General features: G+C 41.5%; 2 protein-coding genes across 2 annotated transcripts; both read right to left on the minus strand.

The window, feature by feature from the left end:
* Positions 1-333: 333 nt before the first annotated feature.
* Positions 334-1,432, minus strand: LOC112772358 (uncharacterized). The gene has a single exon (XM_025817292.3). It carries the CDS (start codon positions 1,144-1,146, stop codon positions 586-588), a length of 561 nt encoding a protein of 186 aa, XP_025673077.1. The 5' UTR covers positions 1,147-1,432; the 3' UTR covers positions 334-585.
* A 7,377-nt stretch (positions 1,433-8,809) lies between these two features.
* LOC140181430 (uncharacterized) lies at positions 8,810-12,606 on the minus strand. Its single transcript, XM_072224994.1, has 3 exons — positions 12,073-12,606; positions 9,081-10,396; positions 8,810-8,975 (listed from the first exon to the last, which is right to left on the minus strand). The coding sequence occupies exons 1-3, from the start codon at positions 12,604-12,606 to the stop codon at positions 8,810-8,812; spliced, it is 2,016 nt and encodes a 671-aa protein (XP_072081095.1).
* Positions 12,607-17,091: the final 4,485 nt, after the last annotated feature.

A 17,091-nucleotide genomic window follows, 5' to 3' on the forward strand; every position in this document is an offset into this window, starting at 1 on the left:
TATATATATGTGTAACTCAATTTCAATCTAGTGTAGATATATATATGTTTTCATCTTTTATAGATACAAATAGTCATTTATTAAATATTTCAGTCAAAACTTTTTATATTTACATTTTAGAAAGACACTTGATCATACACTTTTATGTATTAGTCTTGTATAAAGATAGTACTTTTAATTTTTCAAACGAACTCTTAAAAATGAATGGATTGCCTGCAATATACGATGCCAAATTCCACTATGCATATACAATGAAATGTTGCTCTGGAAAGCTCTGTGGAACATCCAATGAAGTTAATTACAAGAAGAGAAAATAAATTAAACTCAGAGAAATACAATTAAAGAGTTTAATATTAACAAAAAAGAAAAAGTAAAGTAAAGGTTAATAATTGCAACTTGCTGCAAAGTGTAAACCCTCAACCAGTACATACAACTTCAATACACAAATTCCTTTTTCCTATGATGTTAAACAAAAATGAAAATCAAGGAAGAAAATTAGCCATCATCTATATAAAAAAGGTTCTAAAATTATCCCAAAAGAAAAAAAAAAAAGGAAATTTTCTGTTTCCTTTGTTTTGTTTTTCATCATCTCAATAGAGGAATCCTACAACTACTAAGGTTTTCAACATCTACAACCCTTCTAGGATCTTCTTCGCCTTCTTCCTCCTCAACTTCTCCAATGTCACCGCAATCGTACATAGATCGAACCAAAAGAAGCTGATCCTCCAGGTACCTATGAAGAAGCCCTTTTTCTTCTTCTTCTTCCTCTTCGCAGCCGCAACCGCATCTCCCTTCCTCTTCGTCGCGGATTAGCTTCCGCCACAGGCGACGGCGGAGGCAGAGCTCGGCGGCACATAGAAACGGGAGGACGGCGCAGAGGAGGACGAGGAGGAGTGGCGAGCAGAGCAGGAGGAAGAGGTACCGGATCCGCCTGTTGTGGAGCCAGGAGGATGCAGCGGCTGATACGGCAGCGGTCACCATGAACCGCTGGGAAATCGCGGCAGTCCAGGAGCAGCGGTGGCGACGATCATGACGGTTATGATGATTATAGGGTTGAAGGGTGGGGAAGGAAACGACGTCGTATTTAAGGGGAGATGTTGGATGCGGTGGTGGTGGATGTCCACATGGGTTGGTGGTTTTATGCATAAGAGAGAGTTTGGTGGAGGAGTGATGAGGTGGGGAGCATGTGATGTTGACTGCGATGGAGAGTGCGTGTATGTGTGTATGTAATTTCGCTTTCTTTTGGAAGCAACCTCGCCTCCCTCTTTAAAACTTCAACCGTTTTCCCTGTTTACTTTGACTCATAACTCATATTGTGGGCTCTTCTATAGGCCCTCGCTCTGGTTCTTTACCCGTTAACTACAGTGTATTTCCGGCCCAATCATTTTTGTGGTTAGTAATTGCATTACTTTCTAATACCAAAAATTGATTACAATCTTTCTGGTCCCGTGCCCCGTTTTCATTAAAAAAGAAAATACAATACTTTCTGAATTCTAACAAACCAGGAATTTCAATTCTTTCCAAGCTTTTGAGAATCGAACCAGCTATTGACTTATTGTCTTATTGAACTGCTCTACTTTTGTGATTTAGCTGTTTAGAAGTTCAATCTAGATCAACCTAAATAATTAAATTATAATAAATTTTAAAACTATAATAAACATATAAAATATAAATATATTTTAATATAAATTTTAAAAATATACACATTAAAAGAAATATATATAAAATTAATAAGAGAATTTTGGATAAATATAATTTAGAGTAATTACCCATATCAGTCCCCAAAAATTTTAAAATCGGACATTTTAGTCCTCAAGAAAAATTAATACACAGATCAATCCCCAAGATTTTACTCCAGCAGACAAATCAGTCCCCAGTTCATTTTCCGGCAAAGTAATTATCCATATCAGTCCCCAAAGATTTTAAAAATGGACATTTTAGTCCCCAAAAAAAATTAATGTACAAATCAATCCCCAACGTTTCTCTCTGTTAGACATAACAGTCCTCCGTCTAAAAATAAAATAAAATAAAATAATTATTATTATTATTATTAATTGTACAATAATACTGTACTATATTTTTTGTATTTTTTGGATAAAAATAATAATAAATTTATTAATTAGATTCTTTTATATATATATAGAGTCACTCAATAATAATAATAATAATAATAATAATAATAATAATAAAATTATTAGAGATTATTCTACAAAAACATCCAAGGTTAAAACCATTTGATATTTTTGTATTTAATATTGTACAAGATGTCTCTGGTACGGGTTAAGAGATGGATCGAGAACTTGCGGGTTGAGGCAGATGCCGGATCACTTGACTGGAGCAATGGGGTGGTACCTGTAAAGACACTCCGACGCTCAAGTCAGAATGGATCTAAGAGGTAGAAGATGTGAGGAATGAATGAATACCTAGAGGGACCTGGGTCCTCTATTTATAGGTGATGGTAGTAGTCTTATCTTATCTTGTTTGGCTAAGATAAGGAAGACGTTTGAATTTGAAAGTCGGTTGGGAATTCTAGAGGGCCGGCTTCGGACCCTCTAGAAGAGCGAGGTGGGTAGGACCCAGGTAACCGGGTTTGGGTTTAATCCCAGGTCATGGATCCGTGGGCCGGATCCGTAACAGTTGCCCCCGCAGCGGGAGAGCGAGCAGGGTCAGTCTGTCGCTGGGAGGTGTGGCTTTGACCGTGAGCTGGGTCTTTAGTTCTTCTCGGGTAGCCGTTTGGCTTTTTGGAGGGGAAGTCGGTGTCCCGGACCTGGCTTTGATGGTCGTGCCAAAGATTGGCCATTCTGGTTCGACGCGATCCTTCCGTGTTCAAAGCGTCTGTTGCGTTCTTCGAGGCGTGCTTTATTGTTTTCTTTTTCCCAAGGGGGCATTTAATACGAGGGGACGTTTTCCTTCATTGCCCCAACGCACCTTTATTATTTAGGGCTATTTGTGTCTTTTGCTACCCCTTTTGAAAACCGTTTTGGCTTTTCTCCTTGCTTCATTTCGTTTCACTTTCGCTCTCTCTTCTGAAGGAAATTTTTCTTTTCTCTGTAGTGTTTTTTGGTCTCTTTGAAGTTGAACTTCAGTTTTCCTTTCAGGCTCTGCTATTTCTGCATTATCAGGTTGGTATCCTTCTATTTCTTCCTGCTCTCTGTATGATTTGTGCTTTGCTTTCCTTTGCATTAGACGTTTTTGTTCCTGTTTTAGTGTAGATTGGAATTGTCTCTGTATGATGGTTTTGTTCGGTGGCAAACATTTTCCCTGGGGTAGTGGGTTTTATGAGGGGATGAGCGCCACTGTGTAGTTGGTAGGGTATAGTGGTGTCTATTTAGTTTCCTCCACCGTTTTCTGCCGCGAGGTTTGGCTGACGGTGGTGCTCATCGCTGTTTTAGGTATGGCTCATCAAAGGACTGAGGGTGTGAGTAGGGATGGAAACAGGCCAGGCCAGGCCAGGCTTTGCTCTTAACAAGCCTAGCCTGTCATACAGTTGATTGGCCTGAACCTGGCCTGCAGCCTGTTATAGGCTCTTTATAAAGTACTAGGCCTGACCTGTTATTCAGCCTGGCCTGGCCTGAAGCCTGTTAAAAGGCCTGCTAATTTTTTTTTACAAAAATAAAAATATTATTTAAAAAATTTATTTTTTAATAAAAATAGTTATATGTAATATGTCATATATTTAATATTTGTAAAAAATTTTAAACTTTTAACATATTTAAAATATACAAAAATATTTATAATAAAATATAATAAATTTAAAATATCTCATAATTTTATTAATAATAAATAATTATTTATATATTTAATTATATTTTAATAGGCCTAGGCAGGCCTGACAGGCCTATAAGGCTAATTAGTGAGCCTGGGCCTGGCCTATTAATGTATTAAGGCTTTTAAAAGAGCCTGGGCCTGTACCTATTTTATAACAGGCCAGGCCAAACACAGGCCAGGCTGCAGGCCCCTGGCAGGCCGCCTGGCCTTTTTCCACCCCTAGGTGTGAGGGCTCCAGTGGCCCCTGCGGGGGGTGTCCCTGACCTTTTTTCTTGGGTTACTAGTGATGTATGGGGGACGCCGTCGCGGATGACGGAGGCGGACCTCCAGCGGCTCCGTGATCAGGGGGCTGTTTGTGGGGGTGGCGACGCCGAATGCCACTACGAGCTTTCACTCTCTGGGATTGACGAGAGGGTTTGCTATACCAACCTCGACTCCCCGACCGTTCCGGACTGGATGTGGGTGTACGAGGCGATGTTTACCCGACTTGGTGTTCGGCTCCCCTTTTCCCCATTTGTTCAGCAGTTGTTCAGCCGGTGCTCCGTGGCGCCGTCCCAACTGCATCCGAATAGCTGGGCGATGATACGGTCTTTCGAGTTTGTTTGTGAATTTCTGGAGCTCCCTGCCTCGGTGAACGTCTTCCTTTTCCTCTTTTTGTGTACCCTTCCGACCAAGGAGGAAAAGCACAAGAAGGGATATATGTCTTTTAGAGCTCAGCCTCATCGCCGGGTCTTCGGGTTGTATGAAGATTCTTTTCACGGGTTTAAGAGTGGATATTTTAAAGTTCGTCCTGCAAGGGGGCATCATCCGTTCTGGTTGACTTTGGAGGGTGAGAGGCGGTTCCCCACATACTGGAATTTTAGGGCGGGGCCGTCTGTTCTTACTCGGGTGTCGCAGGATTTTTTGACTGCGGAAGAGCGGGATGTTGCCCTCGTGTTATGGCAGTTGTTTGGGGAGCGCCCTCTGAACCCCAGGGATGTGATGGGGGACCCGATTACTTGTCGGACTTATGTTGGTGTGTGATTTTTTTTTTGGAGGTTCCGAGTTTGGTACTTATGCTTCTTATTATTTCGCAGTTGAGATGGCTGGAGGTTTGACGACTCTTGCCCGGTTGAAGGCTCAATTGTCTTAGGGGACTTCTTCTGGCGGTACTCCTTCCACTCCGAACTCGCGACCCACTGATGGTACGAGAACCGTTTCTGAGGATCTCGTGTTGACTGAAGGTGGTACCGAGGGGTCGGGTCGGGGTGTGGAGGCTGATGATGATGTCGTTGTGGTGTCGCCAGAGGGTGCTTCCCGGAAGCAGAAGAGGTCGGAGGATGTTGAAAGCGAGAATATGGTGGAGGGAGAGGGTGCGGTTCCGTCAGTGATGGATCGCCGTTTGACGCTCCTGCCTTCATTGACGAGTACCTCATGCCGGGCACGAAAGATTTCTTTCGTGAGTGTGATGTGACTTTTCAGGCTAAGTCCCTTTATTGATCTCTTCTTCGCTCCGCCGTGATTGTCCGGAAGGCTGAGCCTGTGATGGCTCAGGTGGGCCTTCTGGATAAGAAATTTCGTCAATCTCAGGCCGAGGTGGCGAGGTTGAAGGGGTTACTTGCTGATGCCGAGTCAACGAGGGAGCGAGCGGTAAAGTTATCCGAGGAATCTGGCGCCGAGGTCCTTCACCTTTCCGAGGTTGAGACTTCTCTTTTGTCTCAACTTGGGGAAGAGCGGAGGAAGGCTTCGGATGCCGAGTCTCGGGTAGCCGTGCTCTTGGCGGATGTCGGTACGTTGAAGGATGAGGTGGCCGGCTTGAAAACGGAGGCTGTGGTTTTAAAAGAGGAAAAAGCTGTGTTGCTTGCCGATGTGAAGGAAGCTGTTGCTGCTACCAAGGAGACGATGAGGGCTCAAGCTTCGGTGCTGGCTCTGGGTGTGGATGTGTCCGTGATGGGGGCTTTCAAGGCCGTCCGTGATGGCCAGATTGTTGACCTTGAATAGTTTAATTGTAACTTTGTTATTTTAGTTTGTTTTAAACTGTTTTATTTCGGATGTTTGGTTGGCCATGGGCCGTGTAACCGTGGATTCGTAGTTTTTGAACTTCGGTGAATGACTTTTGGGCCGTTCGGGCCTCTTTTTGTGTATTCCGTTTTAAGCTATTCTGTTTTTTGTTTATTTGTTCCCTTTGTTTGGGATGAGGGGACCGTCGTGAGGTCGGTTTTTCGTGGATATCCGTATTTCGGGCCCGAGGGGTGATCGGTCCCCCGGTTGTGGCCATGTTCTTGTTCTGTATTTGGGACATTTAAAAAAGGAAAAAGAAGATAGAAAATAGCTCAATAGAATTTTATTGATGGTTGGGCCTCGTTAAAACCCCCCGTCTATGGCGGGAAAGAGTACCCGAAATTGACACTTAAGCGAATTTTAAAATTTAAAATTGAAAAATTGTAAGGGGGAAGGTAGGTAAAGAAAAGACATAAAACAAAGAGAAAAGGGGGTGACCTGGGGAGGTCGGTCTAAGTGTAGTAGCATCGTAAGTTGGCGGCGTTCCATGTCCTCGGAATTTCATCGCCGTTGAGTCGTTCGAGCTTGTATGCTCCCCTTCCGATTGTGGCTTTGATTTGGTATGGTCCTTCCCAATTGGGGGTGAGTTTTCCTTCCCCTGGGGTCGGGGCTCCAATGTCATTTCGTCGTAGGACGAGGTCGTCGGGTGCGAATTCTCGTTTGATGACGCCATGGGTGTATCTTAAGCTGATTCTTTGTTTTAGGGCTAGCTCTCTGACATGAGCTATGCTTCTTTCTTCGTCGATGAGGTCTCGCTCTGCTTCCTCGTCGTTACCTCCGACCGTTTTTCTGGGGCTTGGGTCTCCAATCTCCACTGGGATGACGGCCTCCACACCGTATGTTAATCGGAAATGTGTTTCTCCTGTGGTCATTTGGGGTGTTGTTCGGTATGACCATAGGACCGATCCGAGTTCGTCGGCCCATAGTCCTTTGGCTTCGTCGAGCCGCTTCTTGAGTCCTTTGACGATTACTTTGTTTGCGGATTTCACCTGTCCGTTTATTTGGGGGTGTTCTACCGAGCTGAAGCGGTGGGATATACGTAGTCCTTTTAGGAATTCTCTGAACTTTTTGTCAGCAAATTGGGTTCCATTGTCCGAGATGACGATCTCAGGGATCCCGAATTGGGTGATGATCTGCCGCCAGAGGAATTTTTGGCATTGGGTTGCCGTGATGGAGGCTAGAGGTTCGGCCTCGATCCACTTAGTGTAGTAATCTATGGCGACGATGAGGTATCAGAATTGTCCGGGTGCCGTAGGGAAGGGTCCGACAAGGTCGATCCCCCAGGTGCCGAATGGCCGCTCTGCCGATATGATGCTGAGCTGGTGCGGGCAGCTTGGTGGATGTTGGCGTGCCTTTAGCATTTATCGCAGTTTTTTACTAACTGCATGGAGTCCTGGATAACCGTGGGCCAGAAGTATCCGGCCCGGATGACTTTTTGGGCAAGGGTTTTTCCTCCGATGTGGTGGCCGCAACAACCTTCGTGGATTTCGCGGAGTATGTACTCCGTATTCCCGGGTTCGACGCATTTGAGCAGGGGTTGCGAGAATCCGCGTTTGTATAGTTGTCCTGCGACAACCGTGTAGTTGGCGGCTTCCCTCTTTGTCCGTTTTTCCTCTTTGGGGTCTTCAGGTAGTGTTCCGTCGAGGAGGTATTGCAGGATAGGGTAGGTCTATGATCCTTGGTTGGAGAGTGTCAGGTGAGTGTTAGCCGTTGTTGATATGGACGGTGATTTAACGACTTCTTGAATTAGCGATTTGTTGCCGTGTCCTGGTTTGGTGCTGGCTAGCTTGGAGAGGAGGTCTGCTCTGGCATTTCGTTCTCTGGGAACGTGCCATATGGTGATGTGAATGAATTCTTCCTTTAGTTTGTTCACCTTGGCAAGGTATTGTTGAAGCAGGGGATCTCGCGTTTGGTAGTCTCCGTTAATTTGGGAACTGACTACTAGCGAATCGGTATTTATTTCCAGGATCTTTGCTCCAACTTCTTTGGCCACGGCTAGGCCTGCCAGGAGGGCCTCATATTCCGCTTGATTATTTGAAACTGGAAATTCATATCATACTGAATGTTCAATTACGACTCCGTTCTGACTTTCGAGAATGACTCCGGCACCTCCGGAGGTGACGTTCGATGAGTCGTCAATGTGTAGTTTCCATGATTCGGGGGTGGAGTTTCTTGGGGTCATCTCGGTGATAAAGTCGGCCATGGCCTGTGCTTTGATTGCGTACCGGGGTTCGAACATGATTTGGAACTGGGATAGTTCGATGGACCACGCTAGCATCCTTCCCGCTAGGTCGGGTTTTTGTAGTACCTGTTTGACCGCTTGGTCGGTTCGAACTGTTATGGGATGGGCCTGAAAATATTGTCGCAAATGTCGGGAGGCCGTGAGGAGTGTGAAGGCTAGTTTTTCCAGGCGGGAGTAGCGAGTTTCCGTGTCTTGTAGGACTTTGCTTAGGAAGTAGATAGGTTCTTGTTCCTTTCTCTCGTTTTCGCGGATGAGTGCCGCTGCGAGCGCTTCTTCTGTTATAGAGAGGTATAGGTACAGGGTTCCCCCTGTCTGGGGTTTAGCGAGAACCGGTGGTTCTGCTAGGACTCTTTTGAAGTGTTTGAATGCTTCTTCGCATTTTGCCTCCCAGTTGAAAGGGGCCCCCTTCTTCATTAACTTAAAGAAGGGGATTGCTTTTTGTGCCGATGCTCCGAGAAAATGGGATAGCGCCGTGAGCCGTCCGGTGAGCTTTTGGATGTCGTTAAGGTTTTTAGGGTTTGTCATTTCAAGGATGGCACGACATTTTTCTGGGTTGGCTTCGACTCCGCATTGCGTGATCATAAAGTCGAGGAACTTTTCTGCCTCCATTCCGAAGGCACATTTTGTTGGGTTGAGTCGCATCTGGTGTTTCCGTAGGGTGTTCATTATGAGGTTAAGGTCGCTGACAAGTTGTTTGCCTGACTCAGTCTTGGTGAGCATGTCGTCTATGTAGACTTCTAGTTTGCTTCCGGACAGATTCTAGAATATCTTATTGACGAGTCTTTGGTAAGTGGCTCCGGCGTTTTTCAGGCCGAAGGGCATTACCGTGTAACAGTACATCCCCTCTGGGGTGATGAATGCTGTTTTTTCTTCGTCAAGTCGATGCATCGGTATCTGGTTGTAGCCGGAGTATGCATCCATGAAACTGAGGTATCGATGGCCGGATGCGGCATCTACTAATCCGTCGATGTTTGGTAGGGGAAAGGCGTCTTTTGGACAGGCTTTGTTGAGGTCCGTGTAGTCGACGCACATTCGCCATTTCCCGTTAGATTTCTTCACCAGCACGACATTGGCTAGCCAGGTCATGTAGGGGAGTTCCCTGATGAAGTTGGCTTCGAGTAGGGCTTTGACTTGCCTTTTGACCTCGGCGGCTCGGTCTGGTGACATTTTTCGTCTCCTTTGTGCTACTGGTTTAGCTTTGGGGTCCACGGCTAACTGGTGGGACATTAGGTCGGGGTTTATTCCCGGCATGTCGGCTGGTGTAAATGCGAACAAGTCTCTATTTTGTTTCAGGAGTTGGGAAAGATCCTCTTTAAGATTATATGGGAGGTTCCTGTTGATGAAGGTGTATTCCTCTTTGGTTGGCCCTATTTGTAGTTTTTCCATGTCGCCTTCTGGCTCTAGCCTGGGTTGGCCGTCTTGTCGAGCGTCCAGGTCGGCTAGGAATATTCTGGCTGCATCCCGGGATTTCTTCCGTAGGGCTAGGCTGGTGTTGTTGCACTCTGCTGCGACCTCTCTGTCTCCGTGGATAGTGCCGATGGAGCCGTCTTCGGTTGTGAACTTCATGAGGAGGTATTTGGTAAAGATGACGACGGAAAAGTCATTCATTATTTTTCTTCCGAGAATGACGTTGTAGGCTGTGGAGTCTTTGAGGACCACGAATTCGGATAGGATTGTCTTCCTTTGGTTACCTGTCCCTATGGTGATGGGGAGGGTGATCGAGCCGTCTGGTTTGAGGAAGTTGTCTCCGAGTCCCGTGACACCGTTGCGGTGTGTTTGGAGATTTTCTTTGTGGAGTCTGAGTTTGTCGAAGGCTCCTCGGAAAAGGATGTTTGAGTCTGCACCGGTGTCCACCAGTATCCTTCGTACTAGTCCTGTTCCGATCCTTGCCGAGATGATGAAGGGGGCGTCTTCAGCCGAGGTGCCGTGCTGGCAATCCTCAGGTAGGAAGGTTATCGTATTGTCAGCCAGGGTGGTAGGAGTTTGATTTCTGACAGCCATGACTTTGAGATCTTTTTTCAGTGTTGATTTTGACTTGCCCGATATGTCTTTGCCTGTGATGACGTTTACTATGATTGTTGGGTCTTCCTCTGGGCTTTCCCTAGGGGGTTGTTTTTGCGCTCTTGGGTTGTGCCCTTCTCTTTCCGGTGACCTGTCTCTTTCTGCATGTTTTGGTTCGCTGATGATTTTGGCGAACTTTGGGAGCTTGCCGTCTCTTATGGCTTGTTCGAGGGCGTCTTTAAGGTCGAAACAGTCTTGTGTTCTGTGCCCGTAACCTCGGTGGTAGTCGTAGTAAAGGGTTTTGTTGCTGCCCGTTCTTTCTTTGAGTTGTCCGGTGATAAACCACTATTTCATGGTTTATCTTGTGCTCAATTGAGTGGTTTTATCAACTCTTTACCCACTTATTCATACTATTTGCATGGTTTTACATTTGCCTTCCTAATTATGTGCTTTGATTGAAAACATGCTTCTTTGGCCTTAAGTTCCCTATGTTTAAACCTCTCTTATTATCATTAGATGCCTTGATATGTGTGTTAAGTGATTTCAGAGATTACAGGGCAAGAATGACTCAGAGGATGGAAAGGAAGCATGCAAAAGTGGAAGGAATACAAGAAGTTGGAGAAATTGCTAAGTTGTCCAGCTTGACCTCTTCGCACTCAAACGGCTATAACTTTAGCTATAGAGGTCCAAATGACGCGGTTCTAGTTGTGTTGGAAAGCTAACGTCCGGAGCTTCGATTTGATATATAATATACCATAGTTTCTCTGACGCTAGGCGATGCGGTCGCGTGATTCACGCGGATGCATCGCGGTGGCAAAAAACCAGCGTGGCAGATTTCTTCTCCAGCGATTTCTGGGCTGTTTTCGACCCAGTTTGCGGCCCAGAAAACACAGATTAGAGGCTATAAAGTGGAGAAATGCATCCATACATGAACATGCTCTCATAATTCACAATTTTAGGAGTAGATGTAGTTTTTAGAGAGAGGGGTTCTCTCCTCTCTCTTAGGATTTAGTTTTAGGATTTAGGATTATTTCTTCTTCATCACAGGTTCAATGTTCCTTTTATTTATTTTTCTAATTTAATTTATAAATTCTTCTATGTTACAGATTATTCTTTGAATTAATGTTATTTGAGGTATTTCAGTTTATGATTGCTCTCTTTTATTTATGTTATTGTTACTCCCAATCTGAAGACATTTTTATTCCAATAGATTTACTTTTCTCCTTTTGGTCTTGGTTAAGAAATCAGTAACTCAGGAGTTATCAAACTCAAATATGATTGATAATTGTTATCTTTACTAATTGAATTGAACTTCAACAATCCCAATCTTTCCTTAGGGATTAACTAGGATTTGAGGATCTAACTAATTAGTCACTTGATTTTTCTTTGCTTTAAGTAAAGACTAACTAAGTGGAATTAAGATTCAATCTTCATCATCATTGATAAGGATAACTAGGATAGGACTTCTAATTTCTCATACCTTCCCAAAAGTTTATTTTACAGTTATTTATTTACTTTACAGTCTTTTACTTATTTCAATTGCAATTCAAATTACTTGCTCCTCATCTTCAAAACCCCGATTTACAATCTTCATAACCAATAATAAGAATATACTTCCCTGTAGTTCCTTGAGAAGACGACCCGAGGTTTAAATACTTCGGTTATCAATTTATTTAGGGGTTTGTTACTTGTGACAACCAAAACATTTGTAAGAAAGGTTGATTACTTGGTTTAGTAACTATACTTGCAACGAGAGTTTACTATAACTTCTAAACCATCAATCTTCAGTTCTTCACTTTTGGAATGATGCCTTGATCTGCAATCTGGTGGTATATCTCGGTAATTGGTGTTGTCAGGGGCGTGTAATTAGAGAATTTGCCGATTCTTGGTGGTCGGTTTGTGTTTGTTAGTTTGGGGTGGTCTCTTTGATTTTCTCTTGGTGGTGGGTTATGTCGTGGTGTCGGGTTGCTGTGTTGGGTGTGGTTGTGTTGCCGTTTATTGGCAGCAACGACCTGGCTGACCTCTTCGTCATTTATGTAGTCTTTGGCGACGTTTTGGATCTCGTGCATGGTCCACACGGGTTTGGTGGTGAGGTGTTTGCGGAAGTCTTCGTTCATGAGCCCGTTGGTTAAGCAAAGGCTTGCGACTGAATCCGTGAGCCCGTCGACCGTTAGGCATTCGTCGTTGAAGCGGTCGAGGTATTTCCTTGTGGATTCGTCCTGTTTTTGTGTGACCCCTAGCAAGTTGATGGGATGTTTAGCTTTAGTGATTCTGGTCGTGAACTGGGCCATGAATTTTCGTGTGATGTCGTGGAAACCAGCTATGGATCCGTTTGGGAGGGCGTTGAACCATTTGATTGCTGGCCCGGCTAGGGTCACTGGGAAGGCCCTGTATCGGACTGCGTCGACCGCTCCTTCTAGGTTCATCCTGGCCTCGAAGGCCGTTAGATGTTCTTGGGGATCTTTAGTTCCGTCGTACTTCATGTCAGTGGGTTTATCGAAACCTTTGGGGAGTTTTGCTTTCAAAATCCTTTCCGTGAAAGGTGTGGCTCCCATTATTGTGTGGTCGTTTCTTGTGCGCTTGGTTTCTCGGTGTTGCCGATCTTCGTCCGAGTCGTGCTGACGACTCAGATCTCGGGAAGCGCTGCGGTTGTGCCTTTTGCTGTATCGCGGTTCTTGCGATTTTTCTCGCCTGTGGTCGCGCGAGGTGCTGCGATCGTCTCTCCTATCGTGTCGTCGAGTTGGCGATCTGCCGTGGCGAGATTTTGATCTGGAAGTTGCATGGATCCTGTGTTCGTTATTGTATCTTTCCTTAGCGGCCAATCTGCCTTCGAGTTCCTGGACTCGGAGGCAGAGATCTTGGATGATTTGTGCCGCTTTGTCCCCCGTTTTCTCAGGGTGTCACGGTTCCGTGACGATGTGATCATTTTCCTTATTCTGTGTGTGGTGGATGGTACTTGCTATCCTTCCTTGGTTTGCGACCTCCTGGTGTTCTGGGGTCGGATTCTTTGTTCGAGAGTCATCCCGGCTTGAGGAGGTTTCTTCGAGTACGTCCCCCATTCCGGCTTAGTCGGTGCAAGTTCCCCACAGACGGCGCCAATGTACAAGATGTCTCTGGTACGGGTTGAGAGATGGATCGAGAACTTGCGGGTTGAGGCAGATGCCGGATCACTTGACTGGAGCAATGGGGGATGGTACCTGCAAGGACACTCCGACGCTCAAGTCAGAATGGATCTAAGAGGTAGAAGGTGTGAGGAATGAATGAATACCTGGAGGGACCTGTGTCCTCTATTTATAGGTGATGGTAGTTGTCTTATCTTATCTTGTTTGGCTAAGATAAGGAAGACGTTTGAATTTGAAAGTCGGTTGGGAATTCTAGAGGGCCGGCTTCGAGCCCTCTAGAAGAGCGAGGCGGGTAGGACCCGGGTAACCGGGTTTGGGTTTAATCCCGGGTCATGGATCCGTGGACCGGGTCATGGATCCGTAGACCGGATCCGTAACAAATATAATTAAAACATGTGCTATGTAAAAAAATATGTTTGTTTTAAAAAATATGTATTAAAAGAAAATATTTTAATTTATATTTATTTTTTTAATACAAACATATTTTTTAAAATAGTATATCTTTTGATTATATTAAATACAAAAATATCAAATGATTTTAACCTTGAATTTCTTATAAAATAATCTCTAATAATTTTATTTATTTATTATTATTATTATTATTATTATTATTATTATTATTATTATTATTATTATTATTATTATTATTATTATTGAGTGACTATATATATATAAATACATATATAAGAATCTAATGAATAAATTTATCATTATTTTTATCTAGAAAATACAAAAAATTATGGTACAATATTATTATGTAATTAATAATAATAATAATAATAATAATAATAATAATAATAATAATAATAATAATAATAATAATAATAATAATAATAATAATAATAATAATAATCAATAAAATTATTAGAGATTATTTTACAAGAAATTCAAAGTTAAAAGCATTTGATATTTTTGTATTTAATATAATCAAAAGATGTACTATTTTAAAAAACATGTTTGTATTAAAAAAATATGTATTTAATATAAATCCAAATTAAAATATTTTCTTTCAATACATATTTTTTAATACAAACATATATTTTTTTTTACATAGGACATCTTTTGATTATATTAAATACAAAAATATCAAATGGTTTTAACTTTGAATTTCTTGTAAAATAATCTCTAATAAATTTATTATTATTATTATTATTATTATTATATCAATAATAATAATAATAATAATAATAATAATAATAATAATAATAATAATAATAATAATAATAATTTAATGAATAAATTTATCATTTTTGTCCAAAAAATACAGTACAATATTATTATGCAATTAATAATAATAATTATTTTATTTTATTTTATTTTTTGATGGAGGACTATTATGCCTAACAGAGAAAAACATTGGGATTGATCTATACATTAGTTTTTCTTGGGGACTAAAATGTCCGTTTTTAAAATTTTTGGGGACTGAACTAGATAATTACTCTGCCGAAAAATGAACTGGGGACTGATTTATCTGCCGGAATAAAATCTTGGGGATTGATCTATGGATTAATTTTTCTTGAGGATTAGAATGTCTGATTCTAAAATCTTTGGACTCTGATTTGAGTAATTACTCTATAATTTATTTAGATTTTTTATTATTTTTATATATATTACTTTTAGTGTGAATTAAATTAAATATATGACTTTATCAATGAATTGGACTAAATGCTGAAGTTACAATAAAATACATACATTAACCAAGTCCAATGCACATCATGTAAGTGCATAGTTGTTAGAATCGAACTAGTGATTGAATCGGTTAAATGACTAGTTAAATTGGTAAAAATAGTATTATGTAAATAAAAATAATAAAAAATTGAGTAAAATAATAATTAGGTCCTTGAAGTTTTCTACTTCAGATTAATTAACCCTTAAAAAAATTAAAGTATTAATTTAGACTTCTACGAGTAGATAGTGGATATGTTATGTCCCTCTATCAATTTATCATGTAAAATTTAACGATGATGCTTATATATACCGTTAACTACTGTGAGGTATCTATGAAAGATTATTATGTAGATAATAATTTTTGGAGCAAAATTTTACCTGTTTTAATAGGATTTGTAATAAATAGAGAGCAGTTGATAAATGTCATATGAAAAAATTCAAAAGATAATGAATACTTCATTATCCAAAACTACATCGTTTCTATGCTTATATGACAACAACAAGACATGCATCATTATAGATAACGAAATACATGAATAATTTCGTTTTGTTTTGCACTATCTATTAATACAAGGATATACATGTTCACTGTTTATTATCGTAGAAGACCTAATTAATATTTTTTTCTTCAACGACTAATTAATCATATTCTTGTATGGATACCTGGAGGGAGATCTCAGTCTCTGGGAGTCGACCCCGAGCTGTTAATCCGAGCTTTACTCCAAGAGGGTGTCCAATCGCGTAGAGCTTTGAGCAAGAAACAGGGGGGAGTGTACCTGCAAAGGCACTCCGAAGCTTAAGTTAGTATTGAGAATTCAATGTATCCTTTGAAGATAAAATATCATACCTTTATAGGTGAGATAAAATAGGTCGATTACGTTTCTATTGATCATCTGAATTGAAGAGCAATTAATAGGTTTTAATAAGTGATAATGTTTGGTCGGACATTTTTATTCCAGGATGTAGTTCGTTGAGTCTGATTGTAACGTATAACGCCGAGTTATAACGTAAAGTGCCGAGTTATAGTGCATAATGCCGAGTTATTGTATATAATGCCGAATTATAATATCGGATTTGTAACGGCCGTATCAAATTCTAAGTCGAAATCCTTAAAGGCCTAATTATCAATTTACTCTAAAAAATTTAAAATAAATATCTTCATTAACATTTTAATACGTAAATGTAAATATGTATATAATATATATAATAATTAACATATATTACACCAAAGGAACAAATAGCATGGTGGCATGATATGTTGGAATGTAGACAGAACACAGAAGACATGAGTTCGAACCTTCGTCCGGTTCACGGATCGGATCGAATTGGATCCGCGAATATCACTAGCAAATTTGCGATCCAATCCTACCATAGTGCGGATCGGATAATATCCGCAAAATTCGGATCAGATGCAAATAATTACCGCAGATATGCGGATATTATCCAATCCATGTGCAGCCCTACAAACTATCCGATTCTTGGTGGTTTAATTGCGTCATTAGTCCAGGCTTTCAACCAAATGGGCCATACTACCGGTTCACCGATCTTACAACTATGTGTAAGCATTTTTGTTTACAGGCCTGCCATACATACAAGCCTTTTTGGCTTACAAGCTATACAAGTTGGTCCAAGTCCAAGAAAAAAAACACGCGCACCACTCTTTTAGAATCGAGCGTCCAACGCACGGGCCTTAATCACCCTTCCACAACACGTTCACTATTCCTCTTCTTCCGAAATCAAAACGCAAACCTTCAAGATTCAAGCGACATTTGAAACAAACTACGATTCTGCAGAAACGTTCCAACTCCTCGCGAAGAGTAGAAGAAATCAAGAAGAAAAGATACAAATCTCCATAAAAAATCACCAGAAAAACGAAGAACCATTATTCAAGGTACTGTTTTACTGTTCTTCTAGGTTTTTTTCTAGATTGTCTCTGCCATGTGCCTCATCCTTAACCAGCAAAACATTAAAAGATCTCAAGAAGAAATATACTGTCTCCCCCCATGTTTTGGGTGTATTTTTTAAATTTTTTGGGTGTATTTCTGTAATCCTTTGGGTGTATTTCTATAACCATTTGGGTGTATTTCTGTATTCCTTTCTGTAACCGTTTGGGTGTATTTCTGTAATCGTTTGGGTGTATTTCTGAAGTTCCATTATCTTCAAAACGGTTTCAAAGTTTGATTTCAGAAACCATGAAAATCGAAAAAAAAACAAAGCAAGAATATAGAGAGAGAAAATGTACGTAAATGA

This window comes from Arachis hypogaea, chromosome 18 (genome assembly GCF_003086295.3).
Source record: "Arachis hypogaea cultivar Tifrunner chromosome 18, arahy.Tifrunner.gnm2.J5K5, whole genome shotgun sequence".
NCBI classification, from domain to species: domain Eukaryota; kingdom Viridiplantae; phylum Streptophyta; class Magnoliopsida; order Fabales; family Fabaceae; genus Arachis; species Arachis hypogaea.